The sequence below is a fragment of the Contarinia nasturtii genome, unplaced genomic scaffold, assembly GCF_009176525.2.
Source record: "Contarinia nasturtii isolate CC-2019 unplaced genomic scaffold, AAFC_CNas_1.1 Cnas_scaffold_533, whole genome shotgun sequence".
Taxonomy (NCBI): Eukaryota; Metazoa; Arthropoda; class Insecta; order Diptera; family Cecidomyiidae; genus Contarinia; species Contarinia nasturtii.
Window position 1 is genome coordinate 2,257,556 of NW_022197885.1, and position 13,491 is coordinate 2,271,046.

The 13,491-nt window shown below is 34.2% G+C and overlaps 1 protein-coding gene across 4 annotated transcripts in view; it reads right to left on the reverse strand.

Moving 5' to 3' along the window:
* The window catches only part of LOC116339854 (myb-like protein X), a 55,177-nt gene that overhangs the window by 6,160 nt on the left and 35,526 nt on the right, over positions 1–13,491 (reverse strand). For 3 of the 4 annotated variants that reach the window (XM_031765923.1, XM_031765922.1, XM_031765921.1), the window contains 3 exons: positions 8,777–8,919; positions 4,188–4,332; positions 1,641–2,852 (listed from right to left, as the gene is read on the reverse strand). In XM_031765923.1, coding sequence (XP_031621783.1) covers positions 1,641–2,852; positions 4,188–4,332; positions 8,777–8,919 — 1,500 coding nt within the window. Of the gene's footprint in view, positions 1–1,640; positions 2,853–4,187; positions 4,333–8,776; positions 8,920–10,170; positions 10,190–13,491 lie in introns of those variants that run through there. The other variant, XM_031765926.1, reaches the window with a different exon arrangement.

Here is a 13,491-nt window from a genome sequence, read left to right on the forward strand (position 1 = left end):
ATATACGGTGGAAATGTGCCGGAACTCTTTTTTTTTTTCAAACGAAAGAGAAAAATATATTCACACTTGACTAAACTGACTTTTATGCATATAAATAAAAAAAAAGAGGCAAAATAGTAACAAAAGGTGATTATATTTAGAGAATTGAAGAAAATAACACATTTTTTCACAAACATTCCATTTCAGTGCTACCAAAGAGCATAAATTTATCGAAAATATTCCAAAATTTGGTTAAATTGTTCAAAAAATTCTGTTATCTTCTTAATTTTTTTTTCTTTTTAATAATTTTTTCTAACAAAATTCAAGAGAATAAAGGCGATGGGGGTTATTTTCGTTTTTGTTACGAAGAAATAGATTACATAATTTTTTCAAGTTCTTTTTCAAAGATTTTTTTTTAAAATAAATTAGAGTATTTCAAATAGACTTCAGTTTTGCGTATAATCAAATTACACGTTTGAGTTGTTGTTTTTTTGTTGGTTTGTACATGCAAGAAGGCCGGAAGATTCTACATTCAGATCTTTAACATTAAAATATGGTTTGGTTTCATTTTTTTGGTTAAATATAGAGAGCAATCTATGACATTGATTTATATTATATTAACAGGAAATTCTCTACTTTTATGAACAAATAACAATTAATTTTTTCATTTCATTCTAAATAAAAGATAAAAAAAAACATTTAAATGACGACGCAATTCAAGTGTACTTTCATGCGCAATGAAATCGCATTTATTTAACATCTGTTTCGTCGTTTAATTTATCCAATTCGTCATCGAGTAATTGATCGATTTCAGTGGGTTGTTGGGTTTTGTTCAACGAAATATAAAAGTTTGAACATTGATCGTTTGGTTCGTTGTCGATTGATTCGGTTGAATTGGCGGTAGATGTTGGTTCGTTGAGTAAATTACGTTTGATAAAATCAAAAATGTTCTTTGTTTTGCTTGGGCTTTTGCATGGATTTTTATTTGAGCATTTCGATAATGATTGATTTTCGTTTGAAGCGTTCGATGAAACTACATCAATTTTATTTTTCTCCAAAACACCAACTATTTGACATTTGATACGTTCATTTTTCAATTGAATTGATTCGCGTTGTTGTTGTGTTATATCGATTTGATTATGATTACCATCGACACTGTCTACCGAAGCGGTCGTTGTCGTCGTCGTCGTATGTGATTTGTTTTCGGTTGTGGTAATTGTATTTGACACGAATTGTTCATCATCGATTTGATTGTTTGGTAGCGTAGAAATGTGCATGTGATCGATCCGTGTCGATGATGTTGGTTTTTCGATTGCGATTTCATTGTCGGTATTATGTGTGCCGTTATTTTTCAATGTTTCGGTTAGTATTGGTTCTACGTCTACGGTTAAAATGTGATTTTCTACGGGCTTATGATTATTGTTATCTACAATGCGATCAAATTCATTGTGTGCAGCTGCCTGGCCACTAGATATGGCACGTTCAATCGATTGATTTTCCATCACCAAAGTGGTAGTAGTTGTGGAAATAAAAGAAGGAGTAGGAGGAGAAGAAATAGTAGAAGCCTTAAGAATATCATGACTATCGACTAGAACACTTTTGATCGTTAAATTAAGAAAGTTTTTGGTTGTAGATGTAGGACTGGTGTTTTGTAAACTTACACTATTGTCCGCTTCATCATCGATCTCATCTTGTGACTGCAATAAATCATCTTCGATATTCGAATTGGTTGTAATTTTAACGAGATCGGGTGTTATTTGACGACGTGGCATAACCTCTGGTTTACGTGCAGCTGGTACCGGTTCATTTGGTTTTTCATTGCGCGGCACAGCCATTGCAACATTTCGATTGATAACAACACATTCATCGGCCATTTGCTGGGGTTGACTTTGTTGCGATGCAAGACTTGATTGTAAATCATCCGAGTTAATACCACTGTCTTCGTCATCTTTCATATGATGTGATTCATCGACGTGAATTGGTGATGATGTTGTGCTTTCATTGTTGTTATCAATCACTTTCAAATTACTTTCATCGGCCACTTTATTGAGTGTGATTGACTTTGGTTCGGCCATTTTCTTTGTTCGATGCTCAAGTTTTCCGTTTGATGTTGGTGTCTCATTGACCATTGACGATTCAAGGCTCATGAGACGCTCTTTTAACGGAACCACTGGTACATCGATTTTCGGTGCTTTTGGTTCAATCGTCACGAATTGTCCATTTTCCGTATGCAAAAAACGTTCACGCACACCACTAAAATCTCCCGAATAACGATTTGGCTTGGTTGGCGTCATTTCTTTTGGCTCATCATTTCGTTTTTCTAAATGTGATAAACGTTCTTTGATACTTGCTGGCGCCTCAGCATTTTCCGTTAATAGAATCGGTGATTTTTTTGTGTCGTTCGATCGATTGAATTGGGCTTTTTGCTCCTTTTCGAATAGTTCACGTCGCGATGAAATATCAATTTTTGGCAAATCGATTTTATCAGCATTTACATTTGCGTTGCGTTCGTCTTGATCGGCATTTGAATCATTAAATTTCGTTTCGTAGCTTGCCAAATGGCCTTCGATTTTTGGCGTTAATCGAGGTTTTGGTTTTAAATGATTCGACGATGGTGGAGCATGATGCTTTTCGGCCCATGATTCAACCGATACACGACTAAAATTACTTGTAAGTGTTGTGATCTGTGTGCGTGAACCATTTGAATTATATGATGAACTGTAGACGGGATCAGGCGATGCTGCCGATAATGTACTATTCGATGTGTTATCATCAAATCCAGGACTTGATTCAGAATCACGACGATAGCTCTCACGGTGATTGCTGTTTCCATCGATGAAACGATTTTTATCGCTGTCCAACGTATTATCGCTCTGTTTGTGTGTGATTTTTTGATATTGATGATTGTTGTTGTTATATGAAAGATATGATACAAAGAAGAAAAGCAAAGGAGAAACATTATGCGGAACCAAATATTTGTTTAATAAATCAAACTCAGGCTACATAAATAACTTGTGCAAAGGAGTGCTTCTTTTGTGGTCGCATTTAAAATAGCACAAACTTACAAAAAAATGCAGTTTTATTGAGATATCAAGAGAGAGAGAGAGAGAGAGAGAAAAGGGAAGTGAATGTACATCAGGTTGAGCCAATTATGTATATAAATATTGTGCGTGCGAACGCAACATCGTCATCATCGTTACGATGATCGCATCGCTCAAATCGGATTTAGAGTAAATAAGAGAAAAATCCATTTAATTTGAGCCGAGAAGTAAAAGAAGAAATAAACGGAATAAAAAAAATCCGACAAATATGTAGAATATTTGGCCGTTGATGTTTGTAGTTTGTAGTCTATTTAAATCGGCAAATAAATTCTTTCATTTCAAAATAATCGAGAGCATTTCTTTGGCATTTCACCATTAATTATCTGCACGTATCTGGCTACTATTTCATTTAGTTCAGAACGTAGTTGTTGTTGTTTTTTTCACTTTAAATTTTTTTCCTGTTCCTTTTTTTCATATGGTATGTATTATATCTTTGTTTGAAGTGAAAATGCATCCACATAAGATTGCAAGAGCTCGCAAGAAGAAAAACAACGCCGTAGATCAGAAACATTAGTCGAAATTTTGAGTGACTAACACATTTAAAATAAGTGAAAATGAACGAAATGGAACAATTTCGGTCGAGAAAGATACGAAACATAGTGGCACTGGCATTTTTTCAACGCATTCTGCACATACCATACGATATATTAATAGACTGTGTGTTTCGTACGCGGTCTTCAATCTCTTCAATTTATGTAGTGTGTTTGCGTTTTTTGTCTCGGTCGTTTGTCGTGTTTTTGTTTTCGGTTGTGTTCAATTTATTTAAGAAAAGGGAAGAAGAAAGAGAAGAAAAGATTGCATTGCGTTGGGCCAGTGAATTTATAGCGGTCAAATAAATCGAATCGAAAATAAAGCAAAAGCGTGCTCATCGTCACAAAAATAGTTAATTAATGGATTTAGTCGCCCCAACACCAGACACCGTAATTGTAACTGTGCACCACAGAAAACAATGTACAGATCTTTTTTCCGTTGCTATTTTTTTAGACACACATCACAAAGTATGTTGTGGTTGTTGTTGTTTTTTTTTTTTGACACAAATGAAGAAGCAATTGTATTAAACATATAATCGAAAAATCATTCGTTACAAAAACCAATTAAAACACTTACGTTAACACTCTGATTCTCATAATCCTCGGACACGCTACCTATACCGTTGATCGTATCGCTTGCTCGATATCCAAAGCCATTAAAATCGCTTGCATCCTCGTCATCGTTGTACACCGGCAACGAACATTTTCTGCCTTTTGACTCTCTGCAATTTTACAATAAAGAAATCCAACATATATGAGTAACACAAAAAAAAGCTAATGTCGATCGATGAAAGGCTATATTGATTCTAAAGTAACTTGTACCAATCGTACAATAATTGAGATTAGAGTCTATATAATTTTCTTTCTAATTTGAAAGAGATGGTTCGAGAAAAAACCACATGCACAGGAAATAGAAAATGATGTTGCTGAATTTTGTGATTCTATTTTTTGCTCTGTGGTAAACAACTGTTACTTTCGGCACGTGAAAGTTTGATGAGAGTCAATCATTCGATTTGCAGTTCATATTTATGAAAACTTCATAACAAAATCATCCGGAAAAAAATACACACACGTAAATGATGGAAACATGAAATTTGGTTGAACAACTTGTTGAAAATGAATTTGAAAAAATTTCAACACTGATGGACGTTGATATAAACATCACATCAATAAAACCATCGCGGTTTACAAAGAAATTGAAATGTATCAAGGAAAATATTTGAATAATATGACTTGAATTTGAATCGGGTCTGGGCGAAATATTGTTGTGTGTGGAAAAAGAAGAGATGATAATTTAGATTTGGATCGAGTAAAATGTGGTAAAAAAAGAAGAAAAAGAAATGACCGTAAAACGGTACAATTTCATTAAAAGACCGAATAAGACGATTTTCCCATTCACAATCGACGCTCATCTTCATCATATAATTATTGGCCATTCATTGCAATTGAATGGGCGAAAAAAATGATGTATATGAATTTGCATACGAATAGACAACAAATAAACACACACAAATTTCATAATTTCTTTCTATCATTTCATCGCATCTACTTTTTTTATTGGTTGCTCCCATAATTTCCTTCGTTCACAATAAATCTCTCTATCTTCGGGTCTTTTTTTATTATTTAATCTTTTTTATCGTAGCACCAAATCCACAGCGTCTGCATTAAAAACTTTGTTATGGATTAATGACAGGGGATACAAAAAACGAAAGAAAAAAGAATCGTATCACAATTCACTGTCCGAGTTTAAAACAAAAAGTGGAACCATTGATCACAAATCTAATAAAAAAAATGTATAATTATCGATAGCGGTGAAGTGTATCAACAAAAACAATTCTACGAGCTATCGAAGTCGATTGTAAAATCATAATCGAATCGGTATTTCGTTTTTTTTTCTTCTTTCAAATTTAAATTGTATTTTTCTTTTCATCACCATAATGGCGGTAACAATCAAAATTTCGTAAAGAACACATCGACAGATCAAGACAAACAACTTTATTTTTGCTAATTTATTCAATATATAAATTACAATTCCGATGAAAATGTATTGAATTCGTTTGTATCGATTCCGTCGTCTGTTTGAATCGATCGAATGAAGACGATGTTGTAAATCATGATTACAAACGTTGAATCGCAGCATAACGGCATTTTCAGTTTGTAGAATGGAATGAGTGTGTGAATATGAACGAGAGAGAGAGAGGGAGAGAGATAAGAAAAAAATTGACTTCAACTTGCTTTCAATGGAATTGTTTTTATTTCCATATTTTGATGTTTATCCACTGTATAGTATTTTTTTTTTATTCCATGTATGTTATTATGGTCGTAATAGCGATCGGCCAAACACTATCATCGTCGTTTCTCTTTTCATTTTTCTCTTCGTTATTTGTGTATTTTATGGCAAATTCTATTTTTCGCTAATTATTGTATTTCACGGTGATACATTCGCACGTCACAATCGACAAAGAAAAAATAAACAAAAAACCATTTTCATTACGAAATGCAGATTTGCCATTGAATTGTCGAGCGTCGACCATCTTCATCCGTCGTCATTGCCGTCATAGGTGCAATTTTCGTTTCGTACGTTACCAACACAAAAGTGCCAATTAGTTTCATTGATATGTTAGGTGTACTTAGATAGACTGTTTGCCATGTTTGCTGCATTTGATGATGAGATTTTTCTTTGGATTTTTCATGCGTTCAAAACCATTCGAAAGTTTACGATTCAATTATTATTGTACGTACATGTCATGGCCAAATCGATGATTGCTTGTGTTAAGACGTAACTGGAATAATCAACATCTTTTACCGTTGTTAATTTGAATGCATTTGGCATGGGTTGATAGTGATCAGAAGAAAAAGAGAGGATTTTATGATCAACATTATACTAATAAACACCTGGTGCCCATAATTACAGCCTCAAAGTGCAAACAAACACACACACTGGCACGCATTTCAATCCAATCATCTTTTTGAAGTGAATGCAAGTAATCGAATGAATTACAATGTTTGGAATAGAAACATAATGCCCTAAAAATTGCAAACATTTTAAAGCAAAATCAAATTGCTAATTGCAAACAAAAAAAAAAAATACTTCGATTACAAGAGCGGCTGCATCGATCGAAATTCATTTGAGGCCGATTAAAGAATGAGAAAAAGCGGTTTTCAGCACATCAAAATAAAGCAAACAAAAACAAATCAGATAAAAAATCATACGGGTTCTTGATTCTGACGAACGATCAGAAAGAATCATAAACTTGAAGCACATCCGACACATATTTTCACGTTATGCGTATGGTAATTTTTATATTGTTTGTAAATACACCGTAGAAGATATTTTATATACAGCGCAGCACGTCATTTTCGTCAAAAAAAAGAGAAACAAACACAAATAATGAATTCAACATGCCGCGTACAGCTCAACAAGACACTGGAAGTAAATGATATAGCGCAAAAGACCTTTTGCTATGCAGTGCATAGTATGCACCAAAGGCACAAACATTTGCATACAATTTTTCGGAGCTATTTTTTGTTGTGCATTCATTCGTTCGAAATCCAATTAGAACAAAATTGTGAAAACCACCAATGACTGTGTGCACATTGCGCATATGCATGTAGATGTGAACTTGTGAGCATTTTCATTGTGAAAATGAAATGAATAAAACACATTGTTTACAATTAGTACACAGTGCAATATTGTTTTGGTTAATTTTTGTTTTTCTACGTTTTGGCTCGTTAAATGCAACGACTGCATTAAATGACTGGATATAAGCATCTGTGCACATTATCGATACACAGTATACATATATCGTAGGGTAAAAACGGTTTGTTTACGTTGCAAATGAGAGAAAAAAGTGTCGCGACAGACCGGCCACAAATCGAGTAAATATGAAAATGGAACATTTTAATTGTGGTATTTTTTATATTCGAAAAACAAAAACAGTTTATATTTATGGCGTTCATGTGTCTGGTCACTACATTCATTCCATATGGTGTTATAAGAAGGGGATTAGCATTATACGGCGTTACTGTGGGCATTTCGATGTTCGAAAAATATTTCGTTCGACTATATTTGGTTCCGCTTTACGATCGGTTTGTCACATTGCATTACTTAATGTGTTCAATTCGTCCGGTGACACTTTTGTCGCAAACTATATATTGCTTACAAATCTTTTGTTGAACAATTCGGAAATTGCGAATTGCCCATTGTAATTTTATGCAATATTAAATTACAATAATGACCATTTCGTTGTGACTTGACATTCGAATGACGCGCTCTGAATGAAATACGAATGGTTAAACCATCGAATTGACGAACGAAAAAAAAAATCGTCGATTTTATCTAAAATACGTACCATTGCGCGCACAATGACTACGTAACAATATTGGCAATATTGTCAAAGAAGCAAAACCAGAAAAAAAAGAGTTCGCATTAGTGTGTTGCTTATTAAATTTATGGTAAAAGCATTTAATCGATTGATGTTTGAAGCTGAAATTATGGTCAAAATGATTTGCAGTTTGACTTTCAAAATGAATAACTGAATGCATAAATAACGGTAATTTATTGCAATTTGATTTGGTTTAAATGTGATGTATGTATGTGTTTGTGTGCATTTGAACCGTCTTCGACATGTCTTTGACTCTATATTGACAACGAAACCATTTCACCAATTTTGCGCTTGATAGTTGTACGCTTTTGATCTAATAGATTGTGACGCTCCCGCGGGCGCTGTGCTGCGGTGCGCACAAATCAATCGCACAAGTAAATTAAGGAAATTGAAAGAGACCTGCTCATGGTTTTGTGGTTTTCTATATTTAAATTGAAAATGTCATCACCCCGATCAACCAAAACAATAATCAAACCGACGACACACAGACACACACATTGAGAGATAGCAAACTTTCAATTTTTCAATGGGCTCCACATCCAATTTCAATTTTCTATTGCTCTCTGTGTTTTATCAATTTAACTTTCGCAAATGCTAATATTCTCTATTTTGTATATCCAATGTTTGGTTGTTGTTGTATCGTTATCGGTTCAATGGCTCTTATGTAAATGTGAACAACGTCAAATATAAATGTTCAATCTTTAACCCGGAATATTCGGTTTTAATTGAACGGAACGATAATTGATTTGATAAATCCACGACCAAATAAAATGCATCTTACCTTTCTTCCATCATCTCCGAAAATGTTTTCGATTTCTTTCGATTTCGATCAATCTCTTCCATTTCGAGTTTTTTCGCTTCGACAACGCGATCGATAATGTGTTCAACACGTTTTCGGCGTCCGCTTTTCCAATTGTCCAAATTCTGTGTGTGGGAAAAAGAAATCATAAGCAAAAAAAATTCAGTCAAATGATCAATTAGCAAAAGAGAAGAAAAAAAAAAAACGGCGCCGGAAGAACTGTAATCATACTAAAATAATCAAATTATAGCTTAAATGATGTTCATTTCGATTTCGATTTGCGATTCATCATCACGATTAGCGAATACACTTAAGTGATAGTAAAAAATTAAACGTTTCTCTTCGATTCAAAGTGAAATGGTCGTTACCATAACATGGTTTTCTTCGATTCACCTGACATTTCATTCATTATTATTGTCGGCAATCGTGGATCAATACCGGATTTATTCTTGAACATTTGTAGAAAATGGAATGAATTTGTTAAGTGACGAATGCATGGAGTAAATCGGATTAAGTTCACGATTTTTCGACTTTTTTCTTCCAAAAATAAAGCCGAATTTGCAATGGCCACAGAATTAAGGCTTATGAATTGGCTATCAAAGAGTAAGTCCAACAAAAAGTTATTACTCATTTTATTTCTCTTCATTGCTTTCATTTTTGTTTGTGTGTGTGGTAAGTATCACATTTCGGCTATGAGCATAAATTTAATGCGATTCACCTCGCTTCCGAAGTGGGTATAGAATTTATGTAGACGTCAAAATTGTCATTTATCCATGGATAGCTTTTCTTTACCGTTTCATTCAGTACAGTACGTCAACGAAGTTGAACATTCATTAATTAACATCAAAACACAGAATCCATTCAATTGTTGACCGCAATTTTTGGGCAGAATTTTTGCTTTTCGTTTGAAACGTGGTAATAATTGCTCGAGTAAAATCATTGAATGTACTGAGTACTCTACGGCAAAAAGAAAATGAAATAGACGTAGAATCCATTAAAGCGAATGATTTTCAGCGTCGCATCAAATCGAAACTCGGCCAGACTAGCGTCGAGATTTTCACTCAACCAAAATACTATAACAATACGAAATGAAATAATAGAAAACTGTAAGCAACGGTGGAAGAGACAAACGTCCGTTCCAAATTCGCACATTCAACACACAAAGCATTCCATTTATAAACGTCAATTTAAAAGAGAAGATTTTTTTCTCCGTTTCTTATGTTGAATAGAGTTTTAGTGTCGTATTTTTTTGTCTCTTCTTTTTTTCGAGATCAAGCTTCAGGTGGCTTTTGTTTATGTTTACAGACAACAAAAACCGCTCTTTCATTTGTATTTGAGAACATGTTCCAAATCAAAACGTGAAACGAACCACTTACACATCAAAGAAACACAACGACCATTCACTGGTACTCATTCAGTTTCATCTGCTTCAACCATATCATTATCATGCAAATTTCGCTTTTCTCTATCTACTTGTCGCTGGGAACAAAGCAAATATCACTGATATTCTCACACACACAAGAAAAAATGATGCGGACATAAAACTCTTCTCTTTTTTTTCGAAACACAATTTTTTTGGAGCACTTTTTCCAACAATAATTTGGATTTTTAATGGTTTTTATGCATGTTAAATGGCACCGTTTATTCAAATGTTAAATCTTTATTTGGAGTGTTTACAAAATAACGTACACCGAAAATAGAATCAATTTTGTTAACACACCGCTTTTGTCACAACCGCTTCAACTGAACTTATTTGACCAACTAAAAATTGACTTTCTTGATATTTATGAATTCAGGCCCAAAAGTTTTGAAAAATGATTTTTTATGATATCGACAATCGTTGTTGTCTGCTTGACGTTTCTACGCCTATTGAATTCGAAATCGACAAAATGATGGCCTTTGAATAATAATATATATAAAAAACATTATAACTTAAACCCTATTCACTTCATCGACAGTTGTCTGATTTTGTGTGTGTGTATGCGTTGAATTTACGTCGTTTCGAATGGAAAAAATATATATATTATTATGACTAATTTACAAATTTCAAATGCTGCACATAATATATGCCATATATATGTATCTTTCGAATCAGATCACATTAAAATTGTGGCATTTTGTATGTGTTAGTGTCTTAATGGTCACCTTAAAGACTCATCATTACAACTACGCATCTCATGGGCTGTAAATATTTGTGGTTTACGATCGTACATGTGTGTGTTTTCAATATTCTTTAAAAACATTTTAAATACTTAACCGATTTTTTCGGGTGATTCAGGTAAAAAAAGAAGAAGAAGGAGATGCATGCTTATAGGCACTGATCGATGTGACCTGCTCTAACATGAAGATCAAACATTTTAAAATGTGTCGATGTATTTTGTTGTATCGGGCTCACACGCCGGTATCAACGAACAACACAAAGTGAGAAAGACGCAACCGAAACGTTTGTTGTTTTCGAATGACTTTGCCGAGATGTGGAATCATTCATGTTCTTCGTGCATTTTGGAATGTTCGAAACATAGTTGTTATTTGTTATGTAACAGTTGTGCATCGATCTCTTTGTTTTCGATTTATTTCATTTTTATTTTCTTTCGGAGCAGCTTGAGAGAATATGATTGGAGATTTTTTTTTTGGATTTTGAAGGAGAAGAAAAAAAACGAAGCAAAAGACGTGTATGCATCTGTGTATGCGCATGCTGCGTGCATCTTTTCGACATTCCAGACTTTACATGTTACCGTATTGATTGATCGTGAGAACTTCCATGGAAAATAACTATTTTTTTTTGCTGAACAAAATATCATAAGAGGAACAGTTTTGTTGTTTAGCTTCCGACTTAGTTGTAAGTTTAAGCAGACAAATAAACAGACACGCAAAAATATTATTGATATTTTTGCCGGTTTACACATAAATATAGTATTGAAAAAATCATGAAAATTGGTCGTTTTTGAAATACACGTTTCGCTCGGCCATCGTCAACGTTTCGCATACGGCGACATGACAAGAGAGAGAGAGAGAGAGAGAGAGAGAGAGAGAGAGAGAGAGAGAGAGAGAGAGAGAGAGAGAGAGAGAGAGAGAAAACCATTAAAGAATTTATTAAGAATTTTGTGTGTCTGCCAGAAAACTTGCTAAACTATAATCTCCTCATCTATTGCGATGAAAGAATGTGTGTGTTGAAATTCACCGAAAGGGAATTACATCGTAAAAGCAATTTCAGAAAATTGTGCAAAATTCTAATTTTAAATCGAAATACGCGATGGAAAAGAAAACTTTAAAGTAATACGATTCTCACACCTTTTGATGTGTTAAGTTGGCCAATTTCGTCACGTTATGCATAGATGACAGAGTGAGCAAGCGAACAAGAGAGAAACAGACCATAACTGGCGGCATGAAATTTATCAATTTGCATTCCATCAGATCGCGACATTAGTCAATCTCTTTTTCAATGGAATAACATAGCTATTTTTTTCTCTTCAAATTGCTATATTATGTTTGGCCGGAATAAGTTAGTATGCGATTCATGTATGGTCCGTAAAATTGGTTGAACATGCGGTAACGAGGCGTCGAAAACTCGTACAAATACAACAATTGCTACGTGCGATAAATTCTAAATTAAAAGTCAGCAACTACAATGACCGAAAAATTGAAACAATACACATTCTTTCACTTGCATTGATGCGTATGCGAACCGGCGAAATGGCTAAAAACACCAAAAACCAAGTTTACGAAAGATGGCGAACGAAAGACAAGAGGTAAGACGAAGAATAAAAAAACCGGGCGTGAAATTGATCCAGTAACTGTACAATGCATGTATTTGAATAGCCACCAATTCAATTTACATTTACACAAACTCAATGTGCTGAATGGGCAAAAAGACTACCTGAATCATCCGAAAATTTTCGGAACGATATGGTATTTGGCACTGATTTTCAATGGATAAACAAAAGAGCAAAAGATGAAAAAGAAGCATGAGAGCAAAAAAAAACATGGCAACATGCTAACGAAATGAGAAAAACGTGATTAGCGAAAACACAAACAGTGGCGCACAGACACACACGTTGTGGATAGAGTAAAGGCAGGAAGAAAGAGAGAAAGAGAAAGAGAGAGGGAGAGAGCAAAAAAGTGCCAAGGTGCATAAGCACCGAATGAATGGGAGCTGAATTATCATATATATTGAATGCAACATGCTCACAGCGTTGTTTGTCCAGCCGAAACAACGAACATTAAAAAAGGCCCGTAAAGAACAAATTCAAAAAAAAAAATAACAACAAAGCACACAGCGCACGGTAAATCGGTAAATATTTATTAAGTAGCCGAAATGTATTGTGTGTTTGATTTGTGTGGATCGGTTTTTGATCGAGAAGCGAAATGATTTAAATTGTAAATTTCTCAAAATAACGAATATAAGAGAGGGAGAGCGAAGCAAATGCCAAGCCACGATTTTTTTTCGTTAAATATTCACACACATGAACAAATCGCTTGTTTATTTATTCATATTCAAAATTTGGCATTTATATCGTTGATCGTTTGAATTTCACTTGCTGCTGCGTGTGGCTCGTAGGTTAAAAAAACATGTCTATATGGATGAATACAAATGAAGAGAAGAATACTATGAGTGAGCAACCGATTAATTCAATCAATCAGGTCAAATGCATGACCTATTCGTACTTCATGCGAATAATTTGCCTGGATAACTTGCC